At 38.9% G+C, this 21068-nt stretch overlaps 1 protein-coding gene across 7 annotated transcripts in view; it reads right to left on the bottom strand.

Moving 5' to 3' along the window:
* Positions 1-6019: 6019 nt before the first annotated feature.
* The window catches only part of PLCH1 (phospholipase C eta 1), a 192418-nt gene continuing 177369 nt past the window's right edge, over positions 6020-21068 (bottom strand). For 2 of the 7 annotated variants that reach the window (XM_033089832.1, XM_033089852.1), the window contains 6 exons: positions 16295-16379; positions 14275-14421; positions 13944-14023; positions 12375-12434; positions 11579-11933; positions 6038-9188 (listed from right to left, as the gene is read on the bottom strand). In XM_033089832.1, coding sequence (XP_032945723.1) covers positions 7105-9188; positions 11579-11933; positions 12375-12434; positions 13944-14023; positions 14275-14421; positions 16295-16379 — 2811 coding nt within the window. In that variant the 3' untranslated portion in view covers positions 6038-7104. Of the gene's footprint in view, positions 9189-9486; positions 9515-11578; positions 11934-12374; positions 12435-13943; positions 14024-14274; positions 14422-16294; positions 16380-21068 lie in introns of all 7 variants that reach the window. The other 5 variants (XM_033089879.1, XM_033089890.1, XM_033089843.1 and 2 more) reach the window with 5 other exon arrangements.

The following is a 21068-nucleotide window of genomic DNA, read 5'->3' as shown; positions in this document are numbered from 1 at the left end:
ATGGATCACCCTAAACCCATTATTCCCTGTCCACCTTTGTTCCCACTAGGCAGCAACCACTTGCAATGCTTCTAGCTATATGAAGCATTCCCAGTGTTTAAATCCCACTCACTGTCATTGCACACTGCAAGTCCCCACATATTGCCCCAAATGATACTGTAGGACAGAGGTTCCAGCTGTCCCAGGGGCTGTCTGAAGGGGCTGGCTGCATAACACAACCTGGAAACACACAAAGTTAATGCCTCATGGGGTGGACTTCACCACTGAAAGTAGTTGGGAAGGATACCAGGAGATACATTTCTCACCCTTCCTTCTCTACAATCAACTGCTCTGAGATGCAGTGTTTCTATATGGCTTCTCTGGAGACATCCTACAAATCGAAACATCTGGCATCTAATTGTGTTGTGAAGATGTGGCCATCTCAGTAGCTCATCCCCTTGAATTTTCTCCCCTTTTTCTGCTTTAATTGTCTTTACCCTCGTTCTTGCTTCCTTGGGAATGCACCCACCACACTCCAACCCCAATGAAATGTCAGCATGTTAGATTTTGCTGTAGGTACTTTTTCTGTAATACTGAGCTAAGATGTCAGCTATTATAGTCAAAAAAAAGTGGGTGATTCAGGACTCTGAGTTTCCATTCTGACATGTAAGGATCTTAAAAGTCACTACTCATCCCAATGAGTATAAAGCTGAACAAACTGAAAAATCAACAACTCTTCTTAGATCTGTCCCATCTTCTTAGATGAGGTCAAGGGGCAAACTGCTGTCCCCCAAATTGGAGAGATACACAGGTGAATACAGAAGATCACAACTTTTGAGAGCAGAAACCCATGTGCACACAACTCCATGGGAACCAATGCCAGAGTAGAAAACCCAGAACTGTCGTTGATGGATTACTGGAGGCTCAGTGTGGACAAGTCTGAGAGTTCAAAACTCCAAGGGGACCCATTCATAGCTCCCCACCCCACCCCCAACCCCGCCACACTTCTGTGAGTTTTACCTCCAGGAACTCTACCAGGTCCTCACAGTGAATACTGGAGAAAAATCCCCTAAAGTATCCAGAAGGGAAAGGAGAAAAGGAACCAGGCTGAAATATGCCAGAGGGTTCTGTTCTTAATAAGCCCTGCCTGAGGAGAAACTATTTCACCAGAATGTTCTGTGCTGTGGTTTTATCACAGCCTAACCAAGCTGGGGGAAACAAAATACCCAATTCCATCCCTATCTAACCATCCTGTTCCACTAAAGGGGTGGGGGGAAATACTGAGAAGTACCGGTGAAGTTCAAAGTTCAGGGGCACACATTCACATAAAAACAGACCTAATCATAGGACTGCAGAATGCTTCCCCTGCAACACACACGTTACATCACATCACTAAAGGCCTATATATTTCAGTTTCTTTTACCTAGTATATCATGTTCACTTTTCAACCAAAAATTACACGGCATACTAAAAGTCAAAAAAATATCGCTTAAAGAGACATGAACAAGCAAGAGTCAGATACATATGGCATGAACGTTGTCCGAATTATCAAAACAGGAATTTGAAAAAATATGATTAATATGCTAAGAGCTTTAAAGGAAAAAGTAGACCACATGCAAAAACAGAACACGTAAGCAGAGATATGAAAATTCTAAGAAAGGATCAAAAAGAAATACTAAAAATTTAAAAAGGCCTTTAATGGGTCCATCAGAAGACTGGCCACAACTGAGGAAATAATCTCTGAGCTGATAGAAACTTCCAATAGTAAGTTCCAAAACTGAAAAGCAAAGAGAACAAAAAATGAAAAAAAGCACAGAATATTCAAGAACTGTAGGACAACTATAAAAGATGTAACACATATAAAATGGAAATACCAGGACAAAAAGAAACAGAAGAAGTATTTGAAACAAAAATGACTGAGAATTTCCCCTAAATTAAATGTCAAACACCAGATCCAGGAAGCCCAGAGAACACCAAGGATAAATGCCAATAAAAACCAACAAGCAGCAACAAGACCCAGCAACAAGAACAAAACAAAATCCTTGGCACTGGCATTCAAACTTCAAAAATCAAAGATAAAGGAAAAGTCTTGAAACAAGCAGGGGCGTGGGGAGGCAACTTATCTATAGAAGTGCAAAGATAAGAATTACTTCCCAGAAACCATATAAGCCAAAAGAGAGAACAAAATAAAGTGTTAAGCAAGCAAACAAACAAAAAACACTACCGACCTAAAATTCTTACCCTGTGAAATTATCCTTCAAAAGTGAAGGAGAAACAGATTTTCCCAAACGAAAATTGATGGTTCACCACCCAGAGTCAGTTCTCTTTATATCACCATATTTTTGATACCCTCATCTACCATCCCCCTCCCCCCTTACCCTCTGGTAATCACTAAACTATTGTGTCTATGAGTTTTGTTTCTTCATTTGTTTTTCTGATTCTTTTGTTGTTTTCAGTTTCATATACCATATATCAGTGAAATCATATGATTCTCTACTTTCTCTGTGTGACTTATTTTGCTTAGCATTATAATCTCAAGATCCATCATGTTGTCACAAATGGCACTAATTATGTATATATACCACTTAAATCTATGTAACTTTGCTAATTGTCACACCAATAAACTTGAATTGAAAAAAATAATTGATGAAAGTTCTTATCAATAGACCTACCTTGCAAAAAATGTTAAATTCTTCAGAAAGAAGAAAAATGATATAGGTCAGAAATTCAGATCTACATAAAGAAAAGAGAGTATCAGAAATGAATAACTGAAAGCAATATAAAAACTTTTCTTTTTCTTATTCGTAATTCATCTAAGAGATAACAGTTTGTCAAAATAATAATAACAATGTTTTCAATGACATGTTTGTGTATATATGTATACATGTGTACATATGTATATGTGCTTATGTATGCTTATATAAGTGAAATGAATAAAGCAGTAGAAGGGATGAGAAGGTGGAATTAAAATTGTTTTGCTATTATACAGTCCTCATACTACCTGTGAAGTGGTCTAGTGTTATCTGAAAGTGAACTTGGATTAAGTGTAAATGTATATTTCAAACTCTAGGGCAACCACTAAAACTAAATCATTTTCAAACAGAGCAGACTCAAAGCAAGGAAAGTTATCAAAAATAAAGATGGACATTGCAAAATGATAAAGGAGTTGATACTCCAAGAAGACATAACAATCCTTAATGTTTATACACCTAACAACAGTGTCAAAATACACAAGGCAGAAACTGAAATAGATGAATACACCATGAGAGTTGGGAATATTAACATGCCTCTCTCAGTAATGGATAGCTCTAATAGGAAGAAAATCAGGAAGGACATAGTTGGACACAACACCATGAATTAACTGGATATAACTGACATTTATTGATTACTTCGTCTAACCACAGATTCCACACTCTACTCAAGCTCACATGGTCACTCACCAAGATAGACCACACTCTGAGCCATAGAACACACCCAAATAAACTTAAAAGAATATATACCATACGATGTCTGCTCTCAAATCACAATTGGAATTAAATTAGAAATCAATAACAGAGACAACTAGAAATCCCAATACTTGGAGGTTTTTTAAAGGGGGCTATTCATGGATGTCATATATATAGCAATGTTTCTAATTCTCTTTTCTCCTATTTTCAACTACGATATGTAATATGTTCTAATTGATTAGACATTTGGAACACTGTCACAGTATATCTCAGCATCTCTACCCACTGTTGGCAGCCAAAAGACAAGTCCCTATTGTCATAATCCTAGCACCCAGCTAAGTGTCTAGCCCAGAGTGGATGCTAACTAAATGTTTATTTCAGTCTCCAGGGAAGGCAATGGTGTACAGGGAAACAGGACCAAAGTAGTTCAATTAACATTTCTTGGCTATTTCCTAGCCCCCATGACCTTGGGCAAATCACAGGTTCAGAGGTGCATTTTCGACATTATGAATGGAGATAACCTCATCTTTTCACAAAATTGTTGTAAGGACCAAATGTGATGCACTAGATATAAAAGTTTTTTTAAGTTGCAGAGTGCTTTACAAAAATCAGCTACTGTTGCTCTTGGTGAAATGACTAAATAGATACTAAGTTAAAGGGAAGAGAGAAGGATGGGCTGGATAGAAACAGAGAAATGAGATAATTAAAGGAAACAAAGATAAACTCAGTCATCACCATACAAACTATTTGGCACAAGATTCTGTGCCTCTTCCTCCTTCCATGCACTCAACAAACAGACATCAGACAAACGTTTTCTCTCACATTTTGCCCAAGTTCCCTTATTCATCAATTTATCAAATATTTCCTGAATGCAAACAGGTACCAAGCCTTGAGTCTGGGAAAGGGCACAAGGTATAATTACTGCCTTCAAAGAGGTTCAAACTCTAGTGGTGGAGACAGACATGTAAACAGATTGATACAATGGAGTGGAATTGGAGGCCCCCAAATGGAATTGGGTAATTCTTGATGGATTCGATACAATCAGGGAAAAAGAGATCAAAATCAGAGAAAGCTCTCTAGAGGAAAGGATCTTCCAGGATACATCTTGGAAAAGGTAGTTGGCAAAGAAGGACAGAGCATTCTAAGACAGAGAAGACCAGGTTGTAGAAACAGACAAGGGCATCAAATCAAAGAGACCTTGTAGGCAAGGCTCTGAAATCTTATTCCATAAGGGATGGGGATCCACTAAAGGCTTTTAAATGGGAAAGATGGCTTGACCAGATTTATGTTAAGAAGCTTTACTCTGTCCTCTGTGGATATCGCTACTGCTGCAGGCAACTCTCTCAGTCTCCTATTGCTGCTCAGCCTCGCAATATTCCATCCAGACTCTAACAGGAATCAAATTAGAAAACTATGAAACTCAACCGGTCCACAGGGCTTGCTCTACTCAGACGTTGCAGAGACTGGGGCCTTCCTGGACTCTCTAGTTCTCAAAAGTTTAAAAAAAAAAAAAAAAAAAAAAAAAGCCCTGTTAGTTAATTTCTTGCTCTCACTTGCTACTTGATTTCCTTATGACTGAGTGAGTTCCTGATCCTTTCTCCCAACCAGTGAAAGAAAACCTGATTGGGGAATCTAATCTGAGCACTGAAAGTTTGTGATAGAATTTAAGATTTATTGCCTCCTTTTCCTTATTAGGCAATCTCCAAATCGCAATTAGGAAGTTGCTTTCTCTTCTCGAGTCCTATCAGTAGAATACTGAATGTATGGGTGACAGACATACATGGGCACCTGGGGGGTTGGTCTGATAACCCATCACTTGGCACCAACCATTTATGTTACTACTAAATCACTTTGAGACAGGGTTGACACCCAAATGTAAACTCATGGATTTCTACAATACAGATTTTGTCAATGTGCAAAAGGCAGCTAATCTCTACTCCTTTGGAAATGAATTTCAACAACTTTACATTATGCCAATCTCTTTTAAGATAAGTATACTTTAAAAACAAGCCAAGGTCTAAGGATAAAACTTTGTGGGTTCAGAACTCGCAAGAAGACAAAAATGTCTCGGGTTCACTAAGGGGATGAAAATGGGTAACTCTCCCTTTCACCATTACATTCTACCCCAAACAGCATCCCAGGGCTTGTCCAAAGACAGAAGACCCTCGGCACGGGGGGAAGTTCAGAGGTGGGGACTGAGGGTAACCAGGGTCTGCCTGTATTCCTCCCCCTTCTGCCCCCACACAACAAAGCTTCAGGTGGTCTGATATGCCAAACATACCACCTTACCTGCCTTTCCCTGTTCCCCTTCCCCTCCAGGGCAACATTTGGGAAGGAATATTTTTAAACTAGCAATATCAACACCAAACTCAGAGAAACTCATTATATTTGATTTCTTTTCAAGTCACCTTAGAAATTTGTCTTTAAAGCATAATGAAAACATTCAGAGACATAAATTGTTGCTTGAAACTGTCCCCTGTAGAACTTATCTCTTCTGTGGTGAAGAGATGAAAAGGAAAAATATTTCCAAGTCCTCTGCATTCCTTACTCAATAGTCATCATATGAACTTCAATTGAAAAACAATTCACCAAGTGTTTAAAAATCTGTTTTAATTATATTTTCATGAATTCCAAGAACATCATTGCAGTCAATGTTACAAAAAGCAGAGGGACATCAGAACATGCGATAAAAAAAATGGATTCACTGTGAAAATAATGTATGTTGGTACTAAAATATAGTTACTTGGCTCCCTGAAGGAAAAAGGTTTCTTCTAATTGACTATTCACTTGGATTTTATTATAAGAAAGGTGTTGTTGTGGGTTTTTTTCTTGAAAGTTTGAGGGGAAGTTTTCCATTTCTGCTATTATTATTGTTAGTGTCTGATGAAAGTCCCTCATTCTGAAAGCCATTATTTGCAGTCTATAAATTAATCAGAAAATGCGAAAGCACAACAAATAGCTTGGCAACTGTGCTGGGTTACATAGAAAGCCATTAGCAAAAATATGTAACAAAATTTATGTAAAACAAACAATTGTGTCCTTATATACAGAAGTTTGCTTTATTCCTCATACGCTCACAGCTTACTCTAAAAATGAGACGGTCTGGGGGAAGCGGGTACCAATCTCTTTTGAACTCCCATTCTGGGTGGGGTAAAGAAATCTTAAAAGGTAAAGTTAATTACTTAAATCTTCTTTTAACTGAGTTATAAAAATGCATTGGGACTTCTCAACAAAGGGAAAAAGAGGAAAGATGACCATGGCTTCAAAATAAAGAATTCATCCCTTTGTCCTTTGCAAAGTTATCTTGATTAATTCACGAGTTAGAGAGTAAAAATACCTATGTTTGTGACTGTGATCTGAGGACACAGAGTAAAGGACATCTAGGTGAAGCATACAGATGTTATACCCCAGGCTGCTGAGAAGTTTCACACGTAGGACATGCACACATTTCATACCGGGAGAGTTTACAGGGAAGAAAGATCCTAGGTACGTGGGAAATGTGACCCGAATCTCTATACAAATGCATAAACGGGAAGAACACATGGAGTCAAAGGGAGCCCAAAATACAAGTTTAAAAATACATTTTCAAATCATTTCAAAGCCATGGACCATTTTTACTGAAAACTCTGACAATTCTACAGACTACCTTGTAAACATGGGAAATGCAGCTTTATGGAATTCACAGTCTCAGAAGAAAATAAATTTCCGGTTTATCATCACTGCTTGGCTCTGTCTGCAAAGCAGAATTATCCGAACAGAAGTGGTCGGCGTGGCCGGCGCGCAGGGCCGTGCACGCGCCCTCGGGGATGCCTCGGCCCTCCACGCCGCCGCCTTTGGCGCTCCTCAGGTAGCCCGCTATGTAGGAGCCAGTGGAGTGCCGGTTCCCCACGGGCGTGGGCCCGGAGGGTTTGTTTCGAAGAATCACTCCTCCCACATTGCTGGGGTTCACACCTTTCTGCTTGTTGGCTTCCTGCTTTTCCTTGGCACGACTGGCAATGTTGCGCACTCTGCTCTGACTTCTGGATGACAACTTCCTGACCAATGCCCTGGGGAATTGACTGGCATCCTGCTTCGAATACAGCATTTGGCAGCCATCTTCCTGGTCAAAGGACACGAGCTTCCGCAGCTGCTCAGTCAGGGCATCTGTCGGCTCTATGGACTTTGTCTTCGTAGGTACAGCCTTCCTGTCTCTGATGCCAGTGGTAACGAAACTCTTACTGATACACTGGTACTTGCTTTCAAAATTGCAGGCGATGTCCTCTGATGTTAAGTCTCCCAGACTTTTGGACTTGCAAGGACTGGGCAGTTTCAGAACAGGCAGAGGAGGGTGCCGGGACGGGTTGGATGCAGGGGCATGCAAGTCTTGAGCACCAGATGGGAGCTCACAGGTCTGGTTCATTTTTGCATCTGAATTTGAGAAGTGCTTATGCATAAAACCAGCACCCTGATAGGTTAGACAAGAAATACTTTGATTTTTGACATCTTGGATATTGTTGAATATTTCAGATACAGAAGGGTGGAGAGTCTCTTTACAGTAGCCGTTTCTCAAGCCTCTTTGAACATGTTGCACCACATCCTGACTGTACTTCAGCTTTAAAGGAGAAGCGAGGTGACTTGGGTCTTCTCTCCTATATTCACACGTTGTTATAGACAGATTTTCTGAGTCTCCATCCATTTCCACGAGACTGCTCTCCCCAGAATTTAAACCAAGAGTGGGATCAGCTATGACGTCTCCCAGTGTCAAGTCAGTGGAAGAGGCAGGGCTGCGGTTCCTCAGTATTTCCCAGTCTTTCCCATTGGTGGGACTTTTTGATAACGGGTAGTGAGACGTATTAAAGGAAAGAGGCAGGTTACTTTCCATGGCCCCTGTCTTGGCCTTCCCAGAAAGGTCATCATCTGGTTTGGTTTTAGAGACAGTAGGAGTGCAGGCAGTCTCACAAACGACTGTGTGCGTTGAGCGTTCAGAGGCCTCAGGACTAGAGAATGCAATTGGCTCAGGAGACGAGCACAGTAAGGATGACTTGGGGTTTCCCCTGGAAAAGCCATGCTTGGAGGGCATTTTCATGTTCATAGTGGGTAAGAGAGGATGGCCTGACATCACACTGGTGCTATGAAGATGAGAAGCAACTGTGAGGTTAGCCTGATCGCTGGTATCACCAAACTGGCCAATCAGTGCTGAGATGGAACTACCCGCCTCATTCTCATTTGTTAAAGTGACATTGTCAATAAGATGAGAAATTTCACTCTCCTGCAGAATCGCTGTAGACTGTAACTCAGGTACGTCAGAACAGAGTATAGAGACGTCTGACAAAGAAAAGGAGGTTGCAGGTCTGCCTTTACCCCAATTACCTTCCAAGCTCTTAATCTCCAGGTTGCTTTGAGAAAAGATGCTTCCAGACAATGTGCTTTTTCCTTCAGCAAAGCCGCCAGCATTCCCATTTTCCTTGGTTTGCACACCACACAGATCTTGTGTTGGGTTAACTGCAGGATTAAGAGCCAAATGCTTTGGGGAGAGGGATTTATTGGGGCAGTGGTCTTCCTGGCAGTCACCTGACACATTTGATTTGGTTCTCCCACCTGTAGGACCTGGCACTTCCACCTGTTCTGTGATTGACATGTTAGCAGTAGAAACAGCAGAGTGCCCTTGGCTGATGTCTTTGTTGAGGAGAGCGCTGGAGGAAGAGGATAACTTTTTGTTGAAATTTGGAAAATGTTGGTCTTTCATACTTGCCTTCCCTTTCCTGCTGCCATCCTTAACGTCTGCTGAATGAAACAAACAACATTTTAGGTGACATGTAGCACTTTATGTAAGAGCTGCGAACACTCATGTTTGTCTTCAGACAGACAAATGGAGAATGTAAATCTGTTACATCGTGACAAAATATAATTATGGATTGCATAGGTTTGCAACAAAGTGTCTGTGTGATGAATAAATGGTAAAATATATTCATAGGAATTTCACTGAAGCTTCCCTTTGAAAATCTATTACATCAGTTAAGGATGTAATATTCGTTACCAAAAAAATGTCAATGAGTTACCATACTTTTACAGTGAGGATTACCTTAAGTTGTTTCCTATTCAGATTTGTACTACACAGAAGCATGGCAATAAAAACAGAACAAGACAGCTCTGTTAAACAAAGTATTGTGGTACCTGTAAGCAAGATACTATAAGCTTTCAAAGTTAAGCATGTATTAATAAAAAACACAAGTCATATCATTTAAAAAAAAAAACATTTTAGCAAAAGATCTAATATAATTAATTTCTAAAACAAATTGGAAAGTGCAATAAATGTATTAAAATATCAAAATCTATTGAATTTAAAATATAAAAATCAAGAATTGGTCACAAATTCGATGCCACTGCTAATAGCTAGTTTTCTGTTAACCATATTTTTGTTTTTAATACATACATTTCATGTCACATTCTCCCCTTCAAAGGGGCAGTAAAATATCAAGCACAGTAAGGAAAACTATAAAAACACACAATTCACAGTAAGTTGGATGTATCCAATCCTGTTTAATATAATGCTAACACAGTATTCTAAGTGTTCAAGCACTCTTGATCACATTATTTTAATAATGTTTAAATGCTTTTAATCATGATATACAAGAAGAATTTGTTTATTATTTTCCTAACTAAAAATTTCATCTTAAAAGTTTGATAAACTCAAAAATTATAAGGAAAAAAAATTAAATATCCTTTCATGTTCCACTCAGAGAAAGCCACTGCAAGCTTTTGTAGAGAAACAGAACTATGTATAGAATTTTGTATTTAGCATTTTCTTCACTTAACGTTGTTTTCTACATTATAATTTGAATCATTCCATGCCTATGTATTGCTCCATATTTATCACAGGTTTTTATCTATCTACCTACCTATCTATCTATCTATCTGAATGACAAACATATTGTTTTATAAAGGGAGGAAAGAAACATCACCTCAATATTGCTTTCTAACGCACCTTGTTGAATTAACATCTTAATTTTGGCATTAATAGATTTATTACTGATTTCTATTAAATACAGCTTTATTTCCCCCCAAATGGAGTTTAGAAACAAATTTTAAAGCACACATTTCATCTCTTCTGACATTGCTCTTAGCAAAATTTCAAACTTTTAAACTCCCTTTTTCTCCTTCAAAGAGGTCATTCAAAAATCGGTTTGTCTCCCTAAAATAGCTTACAATAAAAATCAATACAAATAAAATGGTTTTTGTGAGAGAGTAGATCATTGAAATTAGATTGTATGATAAAAGGAGAATTTTGCTAAAAGAAAAAGGATCACATTCTACTTGTCTGAGATGATTCTGATTTAATTCAAACATATTTGTTGCAGAGACATCAAATAGACACAGTTGTAGTGCTTCAATTATTTAAAATAAGGCAGGAGGAGGAGTCACCGACAGAAGTCAAGAGATCTTTGGCACACTGGAAAGCAGGCATCACTCTTTATCAAGTTCTTGATATGAGTGAAGCATTATGCTCAAATTAGGAGAAAAGATGGGTAATGCCTGGTCCCTAGGCTTGAGGAGCCTGTAACTGGAAAGGAGGCATAGACATGTTTCCTTCCCTGCCAACATCCAGGGATCAGGGAAATGAGGCCACAGGAAAACATCGCCTGAGCTACCTCTCAAAGAAGCAAAGATTTCTCAAGTGAAGACAGTGACTTGCTTTTAACATCTGCCCTTTCCTCTTTCTCCGTAAACATTTCCAATCATGGAAATGTATTATATGGCAGGGAGAGAAATACAATTATATTCAACCTAAAAAAAAAAAAAAATCAACGTAATTCTATTTGAGCTCAGAACAATCAGTAAATATGGTACCCACATAGAAAACCATGATGTCTGCTCATATTTTGCAGATTTCACCTCCCTCTCTCATACCTAGGCTCCATGCCATCACACCTGATGGTTCCTCTTATCCCTCACTGTCAACTTCACATGTAATTTTAAGGCCTTAGGGACTAGGAAACAGCTCTTCTACCCCCTGCCCTCTCCCAAAGTTTAAAATCTGGTCTAAAAGGTAACATTAAAATTATTTTTTTTTTTTAGTACATTTTATACTGACTACAAAATGTCAACCTCGTCATAATGATAATCAGAGATCAAAATGCAGGGGTTTATCTTTAGAGAAACTTAACGTATCTTACCCAGAGAGTTTTCTTTTCCTTCAGTGTCTTTTCCTGTTTCGGATACAGGCAGTGACAAAGCCCCGAAAAAACTTTTGTCAACAGGCATAGAGATTGGGCGCACTTGCAGACTCCGTGTGGTCCTCCTCAGAACACCGTCTTGATCCCTGGCAGGCTCAGACACAGAATCCTTTATCTCTACCATTTCCTGGAGGCCCATTTTGTTCTTCTTTCTGCCTTTGGCTGGAGCGCTAGCTGTGCGCCGCAGAATTCTATCTCCAATTGATCGCTTCCGAACATAATGGGAACTGTTTTCTGAGGAACTGTGCCTGGGATTCTTGTTGAACAGTCCCTTCAGACCTTGGAGCTGTCTGTTCTGAAGACACAAAAGGACCAACCACAAGTCAAACGAATGCCACGGTGGCAACAACTTGCCTTCTAAATGACAGCTCCATGAAAAATGGATACAAAATGAAATTTTACAGCCATTGGTAGTATAGACTCAAACCAAGAAAACAGCAGCTCACAGCATGTTTGCACAATGCCATGCACGTCTTCTCAACCTTACTGTGTGGGGACGGCAGCCTTCCATTTGCACAACCAAGCTTTCCCAGAAGTTTCCTACCCAGAGATGACAAGGTGGTAGGAAATGTTTCTGCAAGTTAATAGACTGTTAAGAACTCCAGTCGCGCTAAAGCAACAGATGCATGTTTCAAAGTGGTAAGCAGGAAAATGGAGTGACATGAGCAAGCATGCTGCCAGAACCATTTGAAAAGAAATATGCCAGTGAGAAGAAAGCACCATGCTGAGAAACTACCTTTGTAGCTCCTAGAAAGTGCAATATAGTATAACTGGGGTTGAGTATTAAAGGACTCCACTGCAAGGGAAAAAACAAAACACAATTGGGCTTCATTCACGAAGGTCACACGAGTCAAAACAAAATTGAAAAATGCATATGCTTCTGTAAACCCTTTCTTCCAGTTTGCAGTGGTTTTTCACTGCAGGTTCATTCATTGTTCCAACTCCCCACCGTCACATTCCGGCTTGGGTATCCCAACCCAGACTTTGAGAGTGATAAACGACATTACTTATAAGGGGACACTTATTTAAGAGAGAGAAGTCCTATGGAACACTTTCTTTTTCATATTTGAATTTATTTCTGTCTCAAGTTTTAAACAATTTCTTAATTTTATTGTGCCCCTCAAGCATGAGAAATGCTAGAGAAACAACTTTGTCAACCTGGGATTCCTAGAACTTAAGAATCATTCTTCGATCATTCACATTTGTATGTATTTGGGCTGAAGAAAGGGTCGCAACAAGCAGCACAAACAGAAACTCAGGACTAACCATAGAAAGTTGTGAAATAAAACTTCATCATTCTTAGAAATTAGGATCCCTTGTGTCCCCCCACCCAGACTGACGCCAGGTAAACATGTACCCCTAATGTAGGCTCAATTGGTCCATTGCTTAGCAATTAGCTTGTAGTCATAATAATATTAATATTAGCCAACATTTTTGAGCATTTACTATGGGCCAGGCAGATGTCGAAGGATAACACATATTTATTAATGAGGTAGGTACTATGTTCCCCCCATTTTACAGATGAGGAAGCTGAGGCACAGAAACGGTAAATGCTTCTGAAGGAGAAACCCCAGGCTAGAATAGAATTTCTGCAAAAGAGCACTGAACATTCCTGGGCTTTATTCAATGCTCTTACAGTCCCTCTAAATCACATCTGGTCCTAAAAATTCATTCCAGTGGCCAAGTCCCCAGTTACTTGGCATGACCAGAGGACAGCCTATTGATTTGTAAACCTCAAGTGAGTTCTAGAATGATGAGAGCAGCATCAGGTGGAATACATTTTTGTGGTCTCTTTTAAGTCTTTTTGTGGTGGATGGCTTGAAATTCATTCATGAGTTTTAGGTTTTCAGTTAAGTACAATGGCATCAAATAAATTCATCCTGCTTAGCACTGGCTGGAATCACAGCTTGGTTAGTACAAGTAATTCATCAAACATCTGTGACACTACATTTCCCACTGCAGCCAGCTGGGACTTTTTAAGAAGTAAAATTCAATTTTCAACTATATCTTCACTGTTTTAGCCAAGCAAATAATCATCTAAGAGAATAGTAGTTTTCTTGTAAGCCCAGAAAAGGCCCCCAGGGTGGAAGGAATGAGGACACACCCCTAAAGAATAGAAGGAGCACAGGTGGATTGGGACCTGAGGGCAGGATAGCACACTGGGCTCAATGGGCTTCCCCATAGTTTCCTGATAAAGAACAGCTCATCAAGATGTGCTCTCCTTTGATGCAATTCGTCAGTAAATAACTTTGTTCAGGACCATCTGATGGTTGCCTGTGGCTTTAAGCCATATAGTCTTTCTCACCTTTCCGTAGATTTCATTGATTGTTATGTGGACAAATATGGATGCTTCTGTCAATCCTTCCAAATAGACATGCCGGTAGCCTGATAAAAGGGGAGAAAGTAGTTTTCTTTCAGTTGAACTTGCATTTGGCTTTCCCATGGATGCTAGTGAATTAAGTATCTGACTTTACCACAGTTCTTTACATTTCACAATGCCTGTGAACACTCACATTATCATCTAACACATTTTACATATCATGTTATATATTGTGTAGATTGTATATGTTATATATTAAATCTTCCAAAGAAAATACAATGGTCGGTCTAGAGAGAAACGGCCAACCCATACCTACCAGGTACTAAGCTGCTGAAGGTCACAGTTCTTTGCCCAACAAAGTCTCGTCCAATAGGATCATGATCCCACACGAGGAACCGAACCAAAGCTATTTCTGGCATGTGTACTGTAAATGTCAGGGTTTCTTCCCACACAGGGTTAAATCCTCAGAAAAATAGGAAAAGAAAAATCAGAAAAGCAAAGGGTTGCCTAAAAATGAATTGGCCATAACATCTGCAAAGCAGACAGTGACAATTGCTTGCAATTTTATGAAACTGATGCAGATGACCAAGCCATTCCAGGATGCCTTACTGAAATAAAGCCTTGGAATTTACCCAATTGCTAGAAAATAATTGCTAAGAAAATTGCCTGTAAATGATTACATCAATGCTAATAATCTTTGATGCCAAATTGCATTGTAGAGAAGGTTCTTTTAGACAATATTCAGGATGCTTCAATAAGGTCACAAAGCATCTATAGCAGCGATCTAAGAATGTTTTAGCAAATATCATAAAGACTGATTCCCACCCCATCCCATCAACAGAATTATGCTTCTCGCCCACCAAAGACTGCTGCTGTAATCATCACCAGCAACCATTTAATAAGGTTCTGTACTGATTTCAATGCTACCATGCATCATCCTACTTAATTCTTATAGCAATCCTCTAAGGGTAGCAGAGCAGGTTTTGGTTTTGTTTTTTTCCAATTAAGAAAAAAATGCATATTACTGACTTTTAAAAATACGTTAGCTTTTAAAAATTACACAATACACGCTCACTTTTTAAAAAGTAGGAAACATAAGTATTTGTAAGTCATTTTAGTTGAGAAAATTGATGTTCAAAGAAAATAATGAGCTTAGGATCATATAATTAATGACAAAGCCTAATTAGACTGTGCATTATTGATTTCCAATGGCATCTCATGAAGCAAAACCTTAATACATGAAAGATGATATATTTTCATAGCTACTGAAAATAAACAGAAAGGTACATAATTCAATTCAAATTCTAAAAGCCAAAATATATTTATTTGCTGGTAAAACTCTCTCAGGTAAACAATTATTTAAATTGATAAAAACTTAAGTACTGTATAAGTTTTTCCTTTTAAAAACTGAAAATAAGTTTTATTAAACATATGCACTCAGGGAGCATCAGCATTTAACCCTGATAAACTCCTCAGCTAATGAAATAATTACAGACTGAAAATCATCGAAATGCCCCTCCTGAGTAAAAGAAGAAATTATCTTTTTGTTGACTTAGTGATAACCTCTCAATTGCTTCTAAGAAAAAAAAAAATCTATTGACACTGGTATAAAAATGCAATATAGGACGTTGACTTTCTTTAAGCATGTTATTTTCTAAGTAACAGGTTTGTGCCACTCTCGGACCCCAAATTTCCTTTCCTTAAACTAGCATTTAGAAAAACTCCTCTTAAGGTCTGTCTATGAATCTCTAATTTCTCAAACATTTTGAGAATTGTGGTTTAGATTTATTTTAGAGTATTAATGACCAGAGACTGAGAGAAATAGGTAAGCAATAATGTTTGTCAAATGTGTGAACAAACACAATGTTAAAAGATTACCATGAAAAAGACATGAAGGCTGGGTAAAGAAAGCTTTCTTTACATTATGGCCCAAACACAAGAATGCTCTAGCCCGAGCATGCTGCACTTAGCTTTAGTGTTTTACATGCTCCAGGAAAAATGAGAAATCACCCAGACGTAGGCTTCACAAATGAAAACTTTGAGGTAACTCATGTAATGAAAACACAATATAAAAATATAAAATTTCATTCATTCTTTTCACTAGAAAAAAATTTTGCTTCAAAAGCAAAAGCCTTGAGAGACGATGTCCATCAAAACATTCCACGCATCAATCTCGCATTTACTTAGTTTTATGTGTTCAAGAGCTCTGAACATAAGCTCAGATGGCAGTTGTGGACTTAAAGGGTTTCTCTTCTATGTAGACACATTTATCTTTTCCAGTGCAAATTCTCTTTCTAAAGCATACCAGTTAAAGTGAGCACAGATCACCGTCTTACCATTGTCATCCACCACACGGGTTTGATCTTTACAACAATCTACTGGCAATCCAATAATTTCAACTTCAACAAAAGGATCAATGATCTATATATAAATAAAGAAAGTGTGTTATCACAACTAATACACTTTTATACATGTGTTCATTAACATAAGAATATTGGCCAAAATGTTCACATTTCAACAGCAACTCATTTTACTAGGTGCTTATTAAAAAACAGAAACTCTATCAGGTACAACAGATTCAGACTGTGAGACTAAAATAAAAGATTAAATGTCTGTTTGCCAGTATCTACTAATGCTACACAAACTTTACCCAGGGACCTACAACTTCAGTTCAGGGTATGTACCCAACAAAAATGAAGAGTTTTGTCCATACACAAATGCTCAGAGCAGCTATATTCTTAATAGTCACACAGTGGAAACACCTAAATGTCTATCATGAATAGGATGGATAAATTGTGAAGTATTCATTAATTAATACGATACAACAATGAAAAAGAACAAAGTTTTGCTACATAGACATAACATTGAGTAAGTAAGACATAAAAGAGTAAATACTGTAGAAGTCCATTTACATAAAGTTTGAGCAGACAAAATTAATCTATTATGATAGGGGTTGGTGTTTGATGGGGAGGCAGGATTAACTGGCAGGTTAGACAGAAGCTTTCTGGGGGTTCTGTATTTAAATTGGGTTATATAACAATTAATCAAGCTATCCACATTTCATTTGTGAATTTTAATGCAGTTAAACTAATTGTATATTATAATGCAAATTTAAAAGTATTAAAAAAATAGAAAGATTATACAGCTCTATATAGATATAGATATATAGATATCTGGTCAAGATGGCAGAGTAGGTAAATGCTGTGCTTACCTCTCTCACAACTTCATCAAAATTACAACTAAACTACAGAACAACCAAGATTGAGAATCGCCTGAAGTCCTACAACTAAGAACACACAGAAGAAGCCAGCTTGAGACTCGTAAGAAGGGACGAGATGCAGAACATGCCGGTCCCACACCTGTGAGTGATCATCAAAAATTGGGAGGTATATCTCCACTATAGAGGTCCCTCCTAGAGGAGTGAGAGGTCCCAGCCCCATACCTGGATCCCTAGCCCAGGGTTCCAGTGCCAGGGAGAGAAGTCCCCATAACTTCTGGCTGTCAAAATCAGCGGAGATTGTGGCTGTATGAGCCAGCAGGTGGCTGAAATCCTATGCACTCCTCTTAAAGAAGACGCACACAGACTTACTCACTAATAGACTCACTCTCTCTGAGCTGCTGCTCTGGGTCAGCAGCTCAAAAGGCACCAGAGACATTTGGGGAGAAACTGAATTGTCTAGCTTCAGGGCAAGGGCTGAAGGGTCAGCTTTCTCTAGGAAGAGATGGCGGAAGACATTATTTCTTTGTTGAGACATTTCAACTTCTGGCATGCAGACACAGTCAGCCACCATATCTGAGTCTCCATCAAACTGGCTAACACCTTTTGTTTGCCACGGCCTGGTGATTCTGAGATCCCGTGCACCACCCAACTTTCGGGCACACCCAAACTACTTCCAGTGGCTTTCCCATACAATCGCCCTGCCTTGGCTCACGCTGCAGATTTTTCTGAAATCTCTCAAAGGTCACAAAACAGGAACAAGCAGCATCTGGCTTCAGTGTGTCCTGTACCTCTGGCTGAGCAGCCCTAAGCCCAGCACTAGTGACAACCTGGCCTTGGTTTGCAGCTTGGCTTCTCGGGGCATCTCTAAGCACAGCACAGGCAGAATTGTGGCTCATGCCAGGTGGACTTAGGCAGGGCATAGGCTGTGGCTGAATGTGGCCTGCAGTGGGTCCCCACCCAGGAGGCCCTTGAGCTGGTACACCCAGTGGCCAGCTTCAGACTGAGCCAGAGCATCACCCTGCTGCCTCCAGGATGATACACCCAAAGGGCAGAATGGGCAGGCACCAGGGCCCCGCTAAAGCGAATCCTGCTCTGTAGGGTCAGCCCCTGCACCATAGCTCCTTCACTGGCGTCATGGCCAGTCCTTACAACCAATGAGCCCAAGGGTCAATCCCTCCAATTGACACGCAGAAAGCAACAAAGGCTCAACGACAACAGGAAGGCACACACAACCCACACAAGGGAAACACCTAGAAAACCTGGCTCTGGTGACCAGGAAGATTGTGCCACTGGGCTCCACAGGACACCCACTAAATAACATTTTGATGGTTGCCAAATGGGAGGGGTGTTGGGGGAATAGGTGAAAAAGGTGAAGGGATTAAGAAGTACAAATTGGTTGATACACAGTAGTCATGGGGATGTAGGGTATAGCATAAGGAATATAGTCAGTAATACCGTTAATGACTATGTATGGTCAGATGGATACTAGATTAATTGGGGTGATAGATGGGAGGGGGTTTGGGAGTCGGGTGGAAGAGGTGAAGGGATTAAGAAATACAAATTGGTAGTTACCAAATAGTCATGCAGATGTAAAGTAAAGCATAGGGAATATGGTAATTACTATGTATAGTGCCAGGTGGGTACTAGACTAGTCAGGGGGATAACTTCCAAAATTATATAAATGTCTAACCAGTATTCTGCACACCTGAAGTTAGTTAAAATAATACTGAATATCAACTGTAATTGAAAAATTTAAAAAGGGAGGTAAAAGGTGAAGGGAAATAAGAGATCCAAATTTTCATGTATAAAACAAATAGGTCACGGGGATGTAATACACAGCATGGGGAATACAGCCAAGAATAGTGGGACAGCATAGTACGGTGTCAGATGGTTGATGGATTCATCATGGTGATCACTTCTTTAGGTATATAAACACTGAACAACTACGGTGTACCCCTGAATCTAATATAATACTGTATGGTAACTATATATTAGTAAAAATCTTTTTTTTTAAATAAAATAAATAAAAGAATTAAAAAGTAATCAAAAGAAAAAATATGAGTGTTTCGTCTTCCTCGCACTTCCTGCCCATCACCCCTCCTCTGGGGGAAGGGATCCTGCTTTATTGGCCATCTGTAATCTCTCCTTAATGCTGCAAGTTCTGGATAATGAGCAACGAAGGACTAAAACTCTAAAACTCTAAAAAAAAAAAAAAAAACCCAGAAAGGAGAGAGTTATGAAGTATCAGAAAACATATTTTTAGGATCATGGAGAGTAAAGAGAGTATAGAGCTTTGTGGGAGACTTCAGGGAATAAGAGCTAGTGGTATGACAGAAGAACATGGTAAAACAATCAGGTGGGGGGGGGGGGAGAGAGAGAGAGAGAGAGAGAGAGAGAGAGAGAGAGAGAGAAAATAAACCATAGTTAAAATTTACTCATTTTCAATTATTTATGTTATGCTAAAAGAGGAGTTGTTGTCCACAGGGTTCCTTTAAATAGAACCCTGTGGTACAACTGGACCAATGGGGATCTTGGATTTTTGGGCAGCTAATGAATATGATTTCTGTTTTTAAGGAAGTCAAGACCACCAGCTTTAAAAGCAACTTCCTGTTTCAAAGTTTCATTCCCGTGTTGGCCTTCAGCAAGTTCAGTAAGTGTCTGTGCTTCAGATTCCTCATCTGTGAACATGTGATATCAGTGTGTGTTTCATTGTACTATAACCCAGGTGAGATACTAGAATAATAGAATCAGATAGTGGCAGGAAGACTGGCACGAGATTTGGGAGGTAGAACACCTAAGAGATGATAATTAATTAGGTGTAAAGAGCAAAGGGGGAAAAAGATGAAAATTAAAGATGACAATTTTCTGATTGGGAACAAGAAAAATTGTGATTTCATTCTCAGAAACATGAATAATGTGAGACATCATGCACTGAGATTTCAGGGAGCCTGGATGGGAAGAAAAAACTCTACCTTTATTTACATTAGCCTCTGACTAAAGAACAGCATAGGAACGTTAACACTGCAATTTTGTACCTGATAGAAATCATAGATGTTTTCATGTCATGGTACAGTTGTTACAGAAATCTCCATGTACCACCAATACTCATCAGAGACTATGTATTAATTACAAAGGTAAAGAGATATCCATACAGTGAAAAACATCTGGAAGAACCCCTTATCCATGTAACAGTATCAACCACAGGATAAATGACATCATGTGGCTCCTGATGTGACATGGAGAAGGACACAACATTGCACATGTAATAGTCCAGCCAAATATATTTATTCTGATTCTAGTCATGAAGAAAAAAATAAGGTAAATCCAAATTGCAGGACATTCTGGAAATAACTGGCTTGAACCTTTTTTTTTTTTTTTTTAAGTCAATATCATGAAAATAAAATCAAAACGCTGGAGAACTATTCTGGATATTTAAAGACCAAAGAGAAATGACAACTAATGTCATCATAAAACAATGTATGATCCTTGATTGGATCCTGAATTCAAAAAGAAAAGGGAAAAAAAAAGAAGAAGATATAAGGACAATTTTGGAACAATTGGGGAAAATCAAATATAGATTTTATACTGGATAATACTATTGTACCAATATTAAATGTCATGAGTGTCATGATTATATTTGGTTTTCCAGGAGAATGTCCTTGTTTGTTCTTAAGAGAGAAACGCTGACATATTTACGGCCAAGGGTCATTATGTTAACAATTTACTATCAAACGACTCTGCAAAGAAAAGCAAATGCATAAATACATATATATGTATGTGAGTCTATATAACTAAATTTTGACATTTGCTGTGTCTCTTTCATGTGTATATGTATGTGTGTGTACACATATAAACACAAATATGTATGCACACCTACATACACACACATC

This window comes from Rhinolophus ferrumequinum, chromosome 2 (assembly GCF_004115265.2).
Source record: "Rhinolophus ferrumequinum isolate MPI-CBG mRhiFer1 chromosome 2, mRhiFer1_v1.p, whole genome shotgun sequence".
Taxonomy (NCBI): Eukaryota; Metazoa; Chordata; class Mammalia; order Chiroptera; family Rhinolophidae; genus Rhinolophus; species Rhinolophus ferrumequinum.
This window is presented reverse-complemented; position numbering and strand designations above follow the sequence as displayed.